At 37.5% G+C, this 15,343-nt stretch overlaps 1 protein-coding gene across 3 annotated transcripts in view; it reads left to right on the top strand.

The window, feature by feature from the left end:
• The window catches only part of LOC121390051 (GMP synthase [glutamine-hydrolyzing]-like), a 33,136-nt gene that overhangs the window by 5,006 nt on the left and 12,787 nt on the right, over positions 1-15,343 (top strand). For all 3 annotated transcript variants that reach the window (XM_041521758.1, XM_041521759.1, XM_041521760.1), the window contains exons 2-10: positions 3,047-3,150; positions 4,955-5,046; positions 6,250-6,364; positions 7,443-7,540; positions 10,924-11,027; positions 12,187-12,380; positions 13,781-13,946; positions 14,328-14,479; positions 15,212-15,272. In XM_041521758.1, coding sequence (XP_041377692.1) covers positions 3,058-3,150; positions 4,955-5,046; positions 6,250-6,364; positions 7,443-7,540; positions 10,924-11,027; positions 12,187-12,380; positions 13,781-13,946; positions 14,328-14,479; positions 15,212-15,272 — 1,075 coding nt within the window. In that variant the 5' untranslated portion in view covers positions 3,047-3,057. The remainder of the gene's footprint in view (positions 1-3,046; positions 3,151-4,954; positions 5,047-6,249; positions 6,365-7,442; positions 7,541-10,923; positions 11,028-12,186; positions 12,381-13,780; positions 13,947-14,327; positions 14,480-15,211; positions 15,273-15,343) is intronic.

The raw sequence follows: 15,343 nt of genomic DNA, 5'->3' as shown, positions 1-15,343 counted from the left end.
CATAGTTTGACACCCAGTAGCCAATGTATTTTTCGTGCTGGGGTGTTGTGAAACATCTATTCTATTCTAATATAATTTCTATTGATCGTGCACGTGTCATTCGCATGTTAACTGTTACATTAATTCCAGTCAATGAATACTGCCTAGGACGTCTAGATTATAGTATCCCCACTCCTATGGCTAGTGATATTCAATGTTGGGCTAGTAAATAACTACTATTGCCATGCCAGACAGGGCTTCTAGATTATGGTAGCCCCACTCCCATGGCTAGTGATATTCAATGTTGGGCTAGTAAATAACTACTATTGCCATGCCCGACGGCTAGTGGATTATATTTTTCAAATGTTGCAGTTATGTCTTTTATAAATATGAATATCCTGCCCCCACCCCAACCCCAATGTTAATGTTTTTAAGCTCTTATCTCCCTCTTTAGATGACATATCTTATTTTTACTATTATTTGGTAAAATTTAAATAACTTAAAGAAAAGTAGGCCTTGTGAATCTTTGTACACGTAAATCACTGATCCCATGGCTAGTGGATTTTATAAAAATTCTAGAAGCCCTGTGATCGTGCACGTGTCATTCACATGTTAACTGTTACGTCACTTTTAGTCAATGAATACTGCCACTGGTATTAATGAATGTTACAGAATATTAGCAAACGAAACAAATAACAAACTCATCATTCAGATTTACTTACAATCCGCATTTTTGGGGGGCATTTTAATTTTCTTAATTGCAGGGGTTGTATACGGTATACCGCCCAGCTCTAATTACGGCTACGAAATTGTGAAACGATCATGGACTATGAAGTCACTACAGCACATGTCATAGTGATGTCATAGCTTACAGTGGTTTTATTATTTCGTAGTGCAAAAATGGCTTTGAAATTATGGGCCCAGGATTGAAATTGAATAATTGCCTCTTAACCTTTAGACTACTGGATTAATTTTGACAAAAACCACGTTGAGTGGGTACAAGTTTATAATTTTTACTTACATATATTCACTTAAATGTTTTATAAATACATAAAAATAAAGTTCATATTTAAATTGGTAAGTATTATTTTTGGTGGGTTTTTCTAATTTTTATGATATTTTTGATCAATTAATGTTGATTAGAATTAGGAAAATAATAAAAGAAGTCGTGTTTATTTAGGGGCATTTCTAGCCAGTTGTCCATTATTTATGTCCATTATTCCCCAATAACAGTTTTTTGACCATACTTTAAAGAAAACAAACACGGACTACGATTCATATCCCAATATTTGGCGATTTTCGTTGTTGGTAAAACTATCAAATTTATTATCAAATTAGCTGTCACAATCAACTATCGATCCCTGAAAATGACTGCGATGTGCTGTCGTGGTTGTCAAGCGAAAATACTGGCCGAAAACCACTTTTTTAACTCAAAATTCCAAGGTATTTTTCATGGTGAGTGCCATGTACAAAACAGCGGGAAAATTTGAATTGGGGAATGAACTGTATACAGTGTGCAGTATCAGGGTATGCGCTTGGGATTTCGTTTTGACTGGCCAATCGGGCCACTCTCAGCAACACTTTGACTCGCCCGTACAACTCTTGAATGGCCCGCGACCAAATTTCGTTTAAAAAACCCAACTTTGCACTTTAAAAATATGTTAACATATTATACAAACGATAATATAGTGTTTTCCCTAGCTTGTTTTAGCATGGTGCAGCACCATGCCTCAGTAGTCTAGCACCATCTTGCCTTAATCAGCACCATGCTGCCCTGAGATTAAACAAGCCTTTTTCACTAATTAATTCTAAAATTTCCTTTATAAAACACCCCAAAAGGTATTATTAATTAATAAAATATGTATTTTATATCTTTTGCCATTCATTTATTAAAGCAAGCACATAAATTACATTAATGTTTATTTCAATTGATTTTTGTGTATTTTTAATGAAAACAAGTGCCCCGAAAATGGTGAAAATGCCCCAAAACTGTTTGGTCTACCATGCCTTGCCGAATTTCTCGGGAAATCACTAATAATAACAACACAAAAAGAAGGAAACAGAACTTGTTTTAGTTTTATTACAAACTGTTGTAATTAAATTATAATTATTATGTTGTCACAGAACCCACACAATCAAACATCTGGAATGTTTTACCAAGGCTCGGTCTTGGAATGAATAAGGTGCTTTTATGGGCGTATGACGAGGAATTAAAAAAATACTAAGCTGACAGCAATCTATACAAACAATAATGACATCCACTAGAGAAATAAACAAACAACACAAGTTAAAGGCTTAATAATTATTTAACAACACTCGCACGTGCACAGGCAATGATAGCTGCTGTTGACATTGTTCACAGTGACGATTGGGTGTTTGGTATAGGAGACTGTATATTCCGTAAAAAAACAAAAACTTTCTAACACGGTTAACTTCGGAAAACTCCAGGCTCCTAAACAAAATCTTTCTGCCAAACATAGCATAGCAGCATGTGGTGAGTTGTTCTGATTGTAACTAAATGGAAAGTAAAGATGGACATGGTCGAGGTGTTCCGATTGAACCTATGAATACTTTTATGTGGCCAGGATTTTCCCCAAGTATGTAATCAAAACTGGCCGAGGCATTCCGAATGGCTTTAGACAGTTCGATAGACTGGAGAAGTGGTTGCTATTATGTCCTATATGGGTTTGGTTGTGCAGATACTAATAGGAAACCAGTTGAAAACAATAAATACAAAATAACTTTCCGATCTCTTACAGACATTAGTTATTTGCATTTTGATACATAACACAATATGCGGAAATTTTCGATTGCCAGGCGGGCGACACATGATACGGTTTTGACTTGCCCAACGCTATTTTAACTCGCCATGGGCGATTGGGCGACCGTAAAGTGTACACCCTGCAGTATGTCGACTGGCGTGACGTCAGGCGAGATATCTCGTCTGCAGTTATCAGAAGGATAAGGAAAGTTCAGCTTTTAGTGGAATATATATGTTTACATATACAATGTATATATATATATATATATATATACTATTTTGAAGATTTAATTTGTTATTTTCCAGCTAATATTGTGATGAATGGTTCTGCTGCACAATGTATGAGTGGGGATGGAGCAGCAAATGGAGAGAAAGTCGCAATACTCGATGCTGGTGCACAGTATGGGAAGGTTTGTACATACATATCATTATAAATGTTTAGAGTTTTAAACATCGTCTCTAGACTATCATTTGGAACTGTCACAATCTTCAAGTAATACTACAGAAGTTTTATTGTTATTTGTCCCCAAATTGGGGGCGGGACGTAACCCAGTGGTAAAGCACTCGGTTATGCGTGGTCAGTTTGCGATCGATCCCCATTGATGAGCCCATTGGTCTATTTCTCGTTCCAGCCAGTGCACTTGACTGGTATATCAAAGGCCGTGGTATACGCTATCCTGTCTGTGGGATGGTGCATACATTTCTTGCTACTAATGGAAAAATGTGGCGGGTTTCCTCCCTAAGACCATATGTCAAAATTACCAAATGTTTGACATCCAATAGCCAATGATTAATAATCAATGTGCTCTAGTAGTGTCGTTAAACAAAACAAACTTTTTTGTCTGCAAATTGTAAATATTTAAAGAAAGTATTTCATTGTATTGATACGGCTTGATTAACAGAGTTTAATTGAACCGTTTTATCAATTAATAGTTAAAAAGTTTGTTTGTTTTGTTTAATGACACCAGTAGAGCACATTGATTTATTAATCATCGGCTATTTGATGTCAGACGTGGTAATTTTGACATAGTCTGAGAGAGGAAACTCACTACATTCTTCCATTAGTAGCACAGGATCTTTTATTTGCACCATCCCACAGACAGGATAGCACATACCACGGGTATTGATCCCAAACCGACCACGCATCAGTGAGCACTTGACCACTGAGCTATGTCCTGTCCCTTCAATAAATAGAGAACTAATTATTACTAAGTTTCAGGTTTTATTTAGTTCAAACTGAAACTTAATTGCACTTTATTCACAGGTTGGTTATGTAATACATAATGCCATTCTAATACAAAATGAAGTATATGTAAGAATTTAAATTACTTCGACAAAAGTTGATGTTTAAGAAATGTTGTTTATTTACTGTTTAAGCATTTTAATTTAGAAAACAAATCCACAGTTCTGATGTGCTTGGCATAAAACAGGCATCGAAATAAGTCGAGAACGGTCGTTCAGGTTACCGGGAGGTTACCACAGTCGAGAACGGTGTTTCGTTCTCGACAAACATTTCAATGTAACGGTAATTTCGTTTCCGAACGTAAACCAGGCAATGCATTCCGGACTTCTGCGTTTCATTTTCTTGTAAGGAATTGCATCTATGTTCACGCGCACTTGTGCAATTCCAAGTAATCTCGGCAATCCGCATTTAAGCAGCGCCCACTAGATAAATTTACTTCAGGATTTCGTTTCTTGTACCGATGTTCGCACGCACCGATACAATTTCAGAATGTCCACGTTAAAAGTAACAGTAACAGGAATTCAATTCTAACTTTCATATAGTTGTGGTAACCTACATTGTATAGGTTACCAGGCTATATTTTGTGGTAACCTGTAAATGGGTTACCGGACAATGCTTATTTCGATGCCTGATAAAATACATATAGCTAGTCCCTCAAACCATGCAGGGCTAGCTCTGCTACTATTTAAGAACAATTGACAAATTTTATTTTAATTTGGCGGGGAAAAAATTGTGTAATAATTGATCTTTTATTGGAAAATAGCTTCAGGTTTTGCATTGTTGACATAATTTGGCGAAATTTTCTGATCACCCACAGCTAGCCCTGGCATGATACATACATGTTAATTTTAATTGATAATTGTTTGGCTTGTGAAAGCAGTGGTAAATCAGAAAACTTCATCCCATTCCTTACACTGTATGTACATGTGGACTAAGTAATGTAAACTGTGACGATTGTACTTTCATTTCAGGTGATTGACAGGAAGGTTCGGGAACTGAACGTAGAGTGTGACATTCTTCCGCTGGACACGCCAGCATTCACACTGAAAGAAAAACACTACAAGTAAGCAGTCAGATTATTGCAATAATGCCCACTGTCAGTGAAATACTTTTCATTACCTGTCCTCAATAAGTGCACCTCTCCTCTCCCCACCCCCCACGCAAGTGGTCAGGTCAGAACATCCCAACAGCCGATGGGATGGCCTAAAATTCTTCACACTGTGTGCTCCCTGTAGTTCCAGTTATGTGACTTCAACTTCCTTCTTACCGGCCTCGGTGGCGTCGTGGCAGGCCATCGGTCTACAGGCTGGTAGGTACTGGGTTCGGATCCCAGTCGAGGCATGGGATTTTTAATCCAGATAACGACTCCAAACCCTGAGTGAGTGCTCCGCAAGGCTCAATGGGTAGGTGTAAACCACTTGCACCGACCAGTGATCCATAACTGGTTCAACAAAGGCCATGGTTTGTGCTATCCTGCCTGTGGGGAGCGCAAATAAAAGATCCCTTGCTGCCAATCTGAAGAGTAGCCCATGTAATGGCAACAGCGGGTTTCCTCTCAAAATCTGTGTGGTCCTTAACCATATGTCTGACGCCATATAACCGTAAATAAAATGTGTTGAGTGCGTCGTTAAATAAAACACTTCTTTCTTTCTTTCTTTCAACTTCCTTCTTTTTCTCTTCGCTCCAAGTTTTCTCCAGTCTTCAGTTTTATGACCCACACATATTTCAGGCTAATGTAATATTAAATACCTTGTCTACACACTGATTCAGGCTAATTTAATATTAGATACCTAGTCTACACATTTTTCAGGCTAATATAATATTAGATACCTAGTCTACACACATTTCCGGCTAATATAATATTGGATACCTAGTCTACACACTTTTCGCGCTAATAGTAATATAATATTGGATACCTAATCTACACACTTTTCGGGCTAATATAATATTGGATACCTAGTCTACACACTTTTCGGGCTAATATAATATTGGATACCTAGTCTACAGACTTTTCAGGCTAATATAATATTAGATACCTAGTCTACACACATTTCAGGCTAATATAATATTAGATACCTAGTCTACACACTTTACGGGCTAATATAATATTAGATACCTAGTCTACACTTTCGGGCTAATATAATATTAGATACCTAGTCTTATATGTTTTTGTTGTATTTTACTTTAGATATTTTGTTGCCATATAATGGGTTGATCTTGTGGGGGTTTTCATATATATATAATATATATAATTGTTTTATTTCAGAGCGATAATAATATCGGGAGGCCCAAGTTCTGTCAATGACACGGACGCTCCATTGTACGATGCCGACATCTTCAACTGTGGCTTACCACTGCTTGGGATATGTTACGGCCTTCAGGTATTGCAACACTAGAGTAATGTTGGACGTGGAGCAGGGGTTGAAATTTGCTAAAATACCTTCCGGATATTCGTTCTGAAAGGCTATAAATTCTGCCGATTCGAATTAAACATGATTCAATCATTATATTGTGTGAATATAAAATTTAATGTAAAAATAATTGTTGGGATAACGGTGGGGGGGGGAAACAATGTGTACTGGCCCGTGGTGATGTTGGCCAGCAAAAACCAGTTGGGATAGTAGTATTTCGACCCCTGAATTGTTGCTATACAGGTAAATTGTCCTACCTGTCTCAGTATTTCAATGCCTGTGGAGAGTATGAAATTAGTTTATATAATTTAAAAGTTTGTTTTGTTTAACGACACCACTAGAGCACATTGATATATTAATCATCGGCTATTGGATGTCAAACATTTGGTAATTCTGACTTGTAGTCGGTAGAGGAAACCCACTACATGTTTCCTAATGCTAAAGGATCTTTTATATGCATGTTCCCACAAACAGGATAGCACATACCACAGCCTTTTATATACCAGTTGTGGTGCCCTGGCTGGAACGAGAAATAGCCCAATGGGCCCACCGACGGGAATCGATCCCAGACCGACCGTGCATCAAGCACTGGGCTACGTCTCGCCTCCATATAAAAGTACTAATCTAAGATTAATTTTTAACAAAAAATACTTTTTATGACTTTTACTCGCATATTTTTACTTAAAGGTTATAAATGCCTAAAATAATGTTCATTCGTGAAAGGGTAATTGACTAAATTTTATGTTATTTCAGAACAGTTGATGTTTAAAATTACACTAAAGTTTGATAAAGTCTGGTGTTACTTATATGCATATTTGTGGCCAGATGTTCAGTGTTTACCCCCAGTATTCCCAGTCTCTGTTTAATACCATATGGGGTGGGATTTAGCTCAGTCGATCGAGTGCTCACTTGAGGTGCTTGCGTTGCAGGATCGAATCACCTCGGTGGATACATTCAACTTTTTTTGCTCGTTCCAATTAGTGCATTAGTAACTGATACATTTGTTCAGTTTTACTGTACATATTTTTGTTATTGTTTTCTGTTTTAGATGTTGAATAAAGAGCATGGCGGAACTGTGACAAAAAGCAGTGCGCGGGAAGATGGTCAGTTTGATATTACTGTTGACACAAAGTGCCTTCTTTTCAAGTGAGTTAATGACATCATCATTTTCTGTCATGTCTAATGGTATTTAGGGCAGCGACAAAGTTCCTCCACACCGGTCTATCCCTTGCCAGTCTCTTGATGTGCCCCAACTGTGTTCTGTCTCCTTCATCTCTATTTCCACTTTTCGGCGCCATGTTGTTTTCGGACGTCCTCTCTTTCTTTTCCCTTCAGGGGTCCAGCGCACTAAACAAGGCGGGTGGGTGGGAGGTGGATATAGCTCAGTGGTAGAACACTTGCCTGAATTGCATTATGTAGAGGTGATTGTCCCCCTTGAGTAGACAATGGTGGTGGATATAGCTCAGTGGTAGAACACTTGCCTGAATTGCATTATGTAGAGGTGATTGTCTCCCTTGAGTAGACAATGGTGGTGGATATAGCTCAGTGGTAGAACACTTGCCTGAACTGCATTAGGTAGAGATGATTGTCTCCCTTGAGTAGACAATGGTGGTGGATATAGCTCAGTGGTAGAACACTTGCCTGAACTGCATTATGTAGAGATGATTGTCCCCCTTGAGTAGACAATGGTGGTGGATATAGCTCAGTGGTAGAACACTTGCCTGAACTGCATTATGTAGAGATGATTGTCTCCCTTGAGTAGACAATGGTGGTGGATATAGCTCAGTGGTAGAACACTTGCCTGAACTGCATTATGTAGAGGTGATTGTCTCCCTTGAGTAGACAATGGTGGTGGATATAGCTCAGTGGTAGAACACTTGCCTGAACTGCATTATGTAGAGGTGATTGTCTCCCTTGGGTAGACAATGGTGGTGGATATAGCTCAGTGGTAGAACACTTGCCTGAACTGCATTATGTAGAGATGATTGTCTCCCTTGGGTAGACAATGGTGGTGGATATAGCTCAGTGGTAGAACACTTGCCTGAACTGCATTATGTAGAGGTGATTGTCTCCCTTGGGTAGACAATGGTGGTGGATATAGCTCAGTGGTAGAACACTTGCCTGAACTGCATTATGTAGAGGTGATTGTCTCCCTTGGGTAGACAATGGTGGTGGATATAGCTCAGTGGTAGAACACTTGCCTGAACTGCATTATGTAGAGGTGATTGTCTCCCTTGAGTAGACAATGGTGGTGGATATAGCTCAGTGGTAGAACACTTGCCTGAACTGCATTATGTAGAGGTGATTGTCTCCCTTGAGTAGACAATGGTGGTGGATATAGCTCAGTGGTAGAACACTTGCCTGAACTGCATTATGTAGAGGTGATTGTCTCCCTTGGGTAGACAATGGTGGTGGATATAGCTCAGTGGTAGAACACTTGCCTGAATTGCATTATGTAGAGATGATTGTCTCCCTTGAGTAGACAATGGTGGTGGATATAGCTCAGTGGTAGAACACTTGCCTGAATTGCATTATGTAGAGATGATTGTCTCCCTTGAGTAGACAATGGTGGTGGATATAGCTCAGTGGTAGAACACTTGCCTGAATTGCATTATGTAGAGGTGATTGTCTCCCTTGAGTAGACAATGGTGGTGGATATAGCTCAGTGGTAGAACACTTGCCTGAACTGCATTATGTAGAGATGATTGTCTCCCTTGAGTAGACAATGGTGGTTGTAGGATTTCGTTTTCATGCATTAGTTTTATAAATAAGGAACGGGATGTAGCCCCGTGGTAAAGCGTTCGCTTGATGTGCAGTCGGTTTGGGATCTATCCCCGTCGGTGGGCCCATTGGGCCATTTTTTGCTCCAGCCAGTGCACCACGACTGGTATATCAAAGGCCATGGTATGTGTTATCCTGTCTGTGGGATGGTGCATATAAAAGACCCCTTGCTGCTAATCGAAAAGTGTAGCCCATGAAGTGGTGATTACGGGTTTCCTCTCTCAATATATCTGTGTGGTCCTTAACCATATGTCTGACGCCATATAACCGTAAATAAAAATGTGTTGAGTGCGTTGTTAAATAAACCATTTCCGTAGTTTTATAAATAAAGAACCAGGCAAGTCGGTTCCAGCTTTCACTGTTGGTTACTTTTCTTTGAAAAATGTCACGGTTGTCTGATGGTTGTCAAGCTCAACTAACATTTTGTTCAGTATTGTGTACAGGGCTTCTAGAATTTTTATAAAATCCACTAGCCATAGGATCAGTGATTTAAAACATCTACTAGCCATGATTAAAAATTCACTTGCCCTACTTTACTTTAAGTTGATACAATTTTACTAAATAATAGTAATAATCAGATATGTCACCTAAAGAGGAATATACAGCTTAAAACATTAACATTGGTGTGGGAGCCGGATATTCATATTTACAAAGTTGACTTAACTGCAATATTTGACCTTTTTTTCTCTCTAGCCGTCGGGTATGGCAATAGTAGTTATTTACTAGCCCAACACTGAATATCACTAGCCATGGGAGTGGGGCTACCATAATCTAGAAGCCCTGGTGTATCAAATCGCCACGCAACTTTCAGAGATCGCTACACAATTTTAAAACATTAGATGGTAGTAAGGCCTTCTGGATTATGGTGGCCCCACTCCTCTGGCAAGTGATATTCAATGTTGGGCTGGTAAGTAACTACCATTGCCATGTCCAACAGCTAGTGAAAAAAAAAAGGTCAAATGTTGTAGTTACGTCAGTTTTGTAAATAGGAATATCCTGCCCCACCCAACCCCCCAGTGTTAGTATTTTTAAGCTCTATCTCCCTCCTTAGGTGACATATCTGATTATTACTATTATTTAGTAAAATTGTATTAACTTAAAGTGAAGTAGGGATAGTGAATGTTTAATCGTGGCTAGTAAATTTTAAAAATTGCTGATCCTATGACTAGTGGATTAAAAAAAAAATCTAGACGCCCTGGGTAATTGCTGAACAATTTTCAGTTTGAAACATTAAGCAGTAATTACTAATCCATTTTCAATTTGAAACATTAAGCAGTAATTACTAATCCATTTTCAATTTGAAACATTAAGCAGTAATTACTAATCCATTTTCAATTTGTAACATTAAGCAGTAATTACTAATCCATTTTCAGTTTGAAATATTAAGCAGTAATTACTAATCCATTTACAGTTTGAAACATTAAGCAGTAATTACTAATCCATTTACAGTTTGAAACATTAAGCAGTAATTACTAATCCATTTTCAATTTGAAACATTAAGCAGTAATTACTAATCCATTTTCAGTTTGAAACATTAAGCAGTAATTACTAATCAGTTTTCAATTTGAAATGTTAAACGATAGTTATTAATCAATTTTCAACTGACTAGAAATGTCGCTCATCAAAATTTTGAAAACAGAATGTTCCCTGCAAACTGAATTTGTGAAATTGCTAATAGTATTTTTAGACTAACTGAAACCCTGCTTATGTTGCAGAGAGATGATACGCTGTGTGTCTTTTTATTTCAGAGGTTTATCAAAATCCCAGTCTGTGCTACTGACACATGGAGACAGTATTGATGCCGTCGCTAAAGGATTCACTGCTGTCGCTCACTCGGGCAAGTTAGTAGCAGGTAACATTGACATTTACACTTGAATTTTTGTTTGGGTGACATTGGAGTTTTGTGCACTGGGACATAAAGCACTCACCTAATGCACAGTTGCAGTCAGTCTAGGATCATTCACCATTGGGAGGGGTATTGGATTAATTTTTTATTCCAGCCAGTACACTAGACTGGTATATTAAAGTCCATGGTATGTGCTATCCTGTCTGTAATGGAATCATGTAGCAGGTTTCCTCTCAGACTGTGTCAAAATTAACAAATGTTTCGAAATTCAATAGCAAATGATTAATAAATCAATGTGCTCTAGTGGTGGTGTTAAACAAAAACAAACTTTTATCTTTTCACTTAGGGGTATTGTTCCTTGGTCCTGGTGGATCACAGTGAATACATTGCTACATACAACTTAACATTATGAACTCTTGACTTAACCTATGCATTTATTTCCTGTTCACAATAATTCAAAGCTGTCCTGGACATAAACCTCAGCTATCTGGACTGTGTGTCCAGGGCAGAGACTTAATGATTAGTTGTTAGTGGTTAGTGAGAGAGAAGTCGGTGTAGTGGTCTTACATCTACCCATTGAGTCATTAAAACTCCACACATGATTGTTTTCTGTTATAAAACAAATTTCGGCTTTTTAAATACTCGGTTACCAATTTTTATTTTCCGGTTGTTATAATTTTTAAACGAGTGGAGCAGTGCCAGAGAAAACTAAATTTGCCGGGATATACCGAAAATAATTGAATATTACAATCTGAACTTCTTGATTGTCCCATATTGTGATTGGCCTACGGTTTCCAGTAGACCAATGATTTGCTGCATAACAATTTGGCAAACAGTTTGCCTTTTGAAAAAATGGCGTCCTGTGTTGTTACAGCGCCCCCCAAACCCCCAACTGGAAAGTCATCTCTCAGTCCGCATTAACATCGGTGTGTTCGAGTAAAATCAGTTTTTTTTTTTTTACTAAGGTGCACAATCATGTCTGAAAACTAACTCTGGGTAGGTGCCAGTAACGGGGTGTGAACCCAGTACCTACAAGCCTTATGTTCAATGGCATAACTACTACACCATAGTGGTGGGTGTTATTTGTTTGGTTGGTATATATTAAGCATTGGTGAATATTTAGATGAATTTGTTATGATGTTCTGAATTGTTTGTGTTTTTTAAGCGATGGCGAATGAGAAGAAGAAACTGTACGGGGTCCAGTTTCACCCGGAAGTTGATCTCACGGTGAACGGGGTACAGATGTTACACAACTTCCTGTTCGTAGTTGCCGGCTGTACGGGCACCTACACGATGAAGTCACGGGAAACGACCTGCATCGAAGAGATTAAACAAGTTGTCGGGGACCACAAAGTTTTGGTACGACTTTGCTCCACAGATACAGCCACATTCGAAATTACTTTGTTCACTGTATTGTGACCCACTATTTTGGCAGTGGATTGATTAATAGGATTTTAATGAGGAGATAACTCTATTTTATTTGATCATGAGCGAATGTTAAAGGCACAGACCATACTTTTAGCCATGAAAATGGACACTAAGTTTAGTTAATCTACAAACCTGTAACACATTTGCATGTGGTTATAATAGAGTAAAACTAAAGTCTTTGATGTTTAAACGGAGAAATACTGTCTCAATAACCATTACTTCTCAGACGAACATGCATTTTTAGAATTATGAAAAATGTATTTTGGGGCATTACAAAAACCTGGATGACCAGAACCACTTCACGTGTACAAAACTGAATATTCTAAATAATAAAATGTAAGTACTTCTAATTTAAATGATAAAAAACTCTCTTTAATAGAGAAAAATATGTCGTAGTGTTTAAAAACTAGGGTTGGTTACTTTAATGCTTGTTTTACTGTCACAAAGCAGAGACCGTGAAATGGATATTTGCTACTGTTACAGAATCTTAATTAATACGTAATCCAAGTGCACCTTAATGTCATCTCAGTAGCGTTTTTATATAGTCCACATCAAATATGGTGTCGCTGCGCCATCCTCAAGATATTGAAATAGAATCTGGTTTAACCCCATCCAGCCCCAGTATTCGATACGTCCGTGAGTTATTATTGTTACTGTAAATTAAGATCATTTAAATTATGTTCGTGTTTGTGCTATTCAAAATATATTTTCGTCAACCTACATCCTATACTCAACTTCTTTCCTGTAGAATGCTAATCCAGGGCTTCTAGAATTTTTATAAAATCCACTAGCCATGGGATCGGTGATTTTAAAAATTTACTAGCCACGATTAAAAATTCATGAGCCTTACTTTACTTTAAGTTAATACAATTTTACTAAATAATAGTAAAAATCAGATATGTCGCCTAAAGGGAGATAGAGCTTAAAAATATTTACAACATTTTACAAAAAACCCCATTAAACTAGCTGTCGGGCATTGCAATAGTAGTTATTTACTAGCCCAGCATTGAATATCACTAGCCATGGGAGTGGGGCTACCATAATCTAGAAGCCCCATCGGACATGACAATAGTAGTTATTTTCTAGCCCAGCATTGAATATCACTAGGCATCGGAGTGCGGCTACCATAATCTAGAAGCCCCATCGGACATGACAATAGTAGTTATTTTCTAGCCCAGCATTGAATATCACTAGCCATGGGAGTGCGGCTACCATAATCCAGAAGCCCTGTAATCATTCAGCTGGGGCTTATGAGGTGAATTTTTTATTAATCGCCTAATATTTTCAAACGTTGAAGGACTGGGTTGGTTTTTTTTTATTATTATTCACAGATGTTACTAAGTGGCGGTGTGGATTCGACAGTGTGTGCTGCGTTACTGCACAAAGCTTTACAGCAGGACCAGGTAATCGCAATTCACATAGACAATGGATTCATGCGCAAAAACGAGAGTCGCCAGGTTGAAGAGTCATTGTGTGGTATAGGACTGAAGGTCAAAGGTACGTGTTAAATATAAATTCACTTTAACATCATTTTTACACCACTGAATTGAATTAAGAAAAAGTATGCTGTTGAAAACAAATGGATAAGAGTCCATGGCAAAAAAGGTGCTGCGGAAATGAAGAGCTGCAGCATTGCCGATTTCCGCAGGCAATTGCAGGGAAGTGGAGAAATCCATTAGCTGTTATAACTAGTTACATTTTAAAACTATTTATTTATTTTAATTTTAAATATTATAAGTAATTGCATTTCAATTGATGACAGTAATCAGTAGCACTAGAAAGTGTAAATAGAAGTAGAAAAATATATCAATAAAGTCTGTGGTTAAATCTCCCACATATATTATGATTTCCCATTCCTGCATTTGTGTTTGTTTTCAGTTATACAGGCAGCTCATACGTTTTACAATGGAACAACCACAGTGGCCATCGACAAAAATAATCCTAATTCAAGAAAAAGAAAAACAAATACGTTGAATACAACCACGAACCCAGAAGAGAAAAGAAAAATTATTGGAGATACTTTTATGAAGGTTAGCATGAACAAAATATTCTTTATTGATGTGTTAATTATTATAATTTGTTGCCTCCAGTGGAATTTTCCTCCATGTTATCTCGTAAGCAGCAGTTTCATTCATTATATATATGGCCTAGGTATATATGCATAAAGATGGACTGATTCACAACTAACATCACACTTAACATGTAAAAAGTTTTGTTAACGACACCACTAGAGCATATTGATTTATTAATCATCGGGTGTTGGATGTCAAACATTTAGAGAGGAAACCCGCTACATTTTTCCATTAGTAGCAAGGTATCTTTTGTATGCACCATCCCACACACAGGATAGCACATACCACAGTCTTTGATAATACCAATTGTGGTGTACTGGCTGAAACGAGAAATGGCATATCGAGCGAGTGCTTTACTTCTGGGCTAAGTCCTGCCCCATCAAAATGTAAGAAAGTTGCTTATGGAATAGTATTAAAAAGTAAAAGATTATAGATGCAACGTGGCATTATTTGAAACATTTTCTATGACAAATTTTCTGAGTAAAATTCAATTCTTTTGGGGTTGGGGTGAAAGCTATGTACATTTTTAAAAATCTGTTAGTTTCAACTTTGGTTGTCTGTCAGATCATTTTGTAGCTTAATTTTAATTGCAAACATTTCATTTTGTTACATTTGTGTAATATTGCTTGATGGAAACACTGTGGTAAACAAAAGTTTAGAACTGATTTTCACAATTATTTTGTTTTGCAGGTGGCAAATGAAATAGTTGAAAATATGAATCTCAAACCACAAGATGTTTATTTAGGTCAAGGTAAGACATAATGAGATATAGTTTTTAGATTACATATACATATAGTACATGGTTAATATTCATCAGTTCTT

This window comes from Gigantopelta aegis, chromosome 15 (assembly GCF_016097555.1).
Source record: "Gigantopelta aegis isolate Gae_Host chromosome 15, Gae_host_genome, whole genome shotgun sequence".
Taxonomy (NCBI): domain Eukaryota; kingdom Metazoa; phylum Mollusca; class Gastropoda; order Neomphalida; family Peltospiridae; genus Gigantopelta; species Gigantopelta aegis.
The sequence above is the reverse complement of the archived record's forward strand: the minus strand, read 5'-3'. Positions and strand labels throughout refer to the sequence as shown.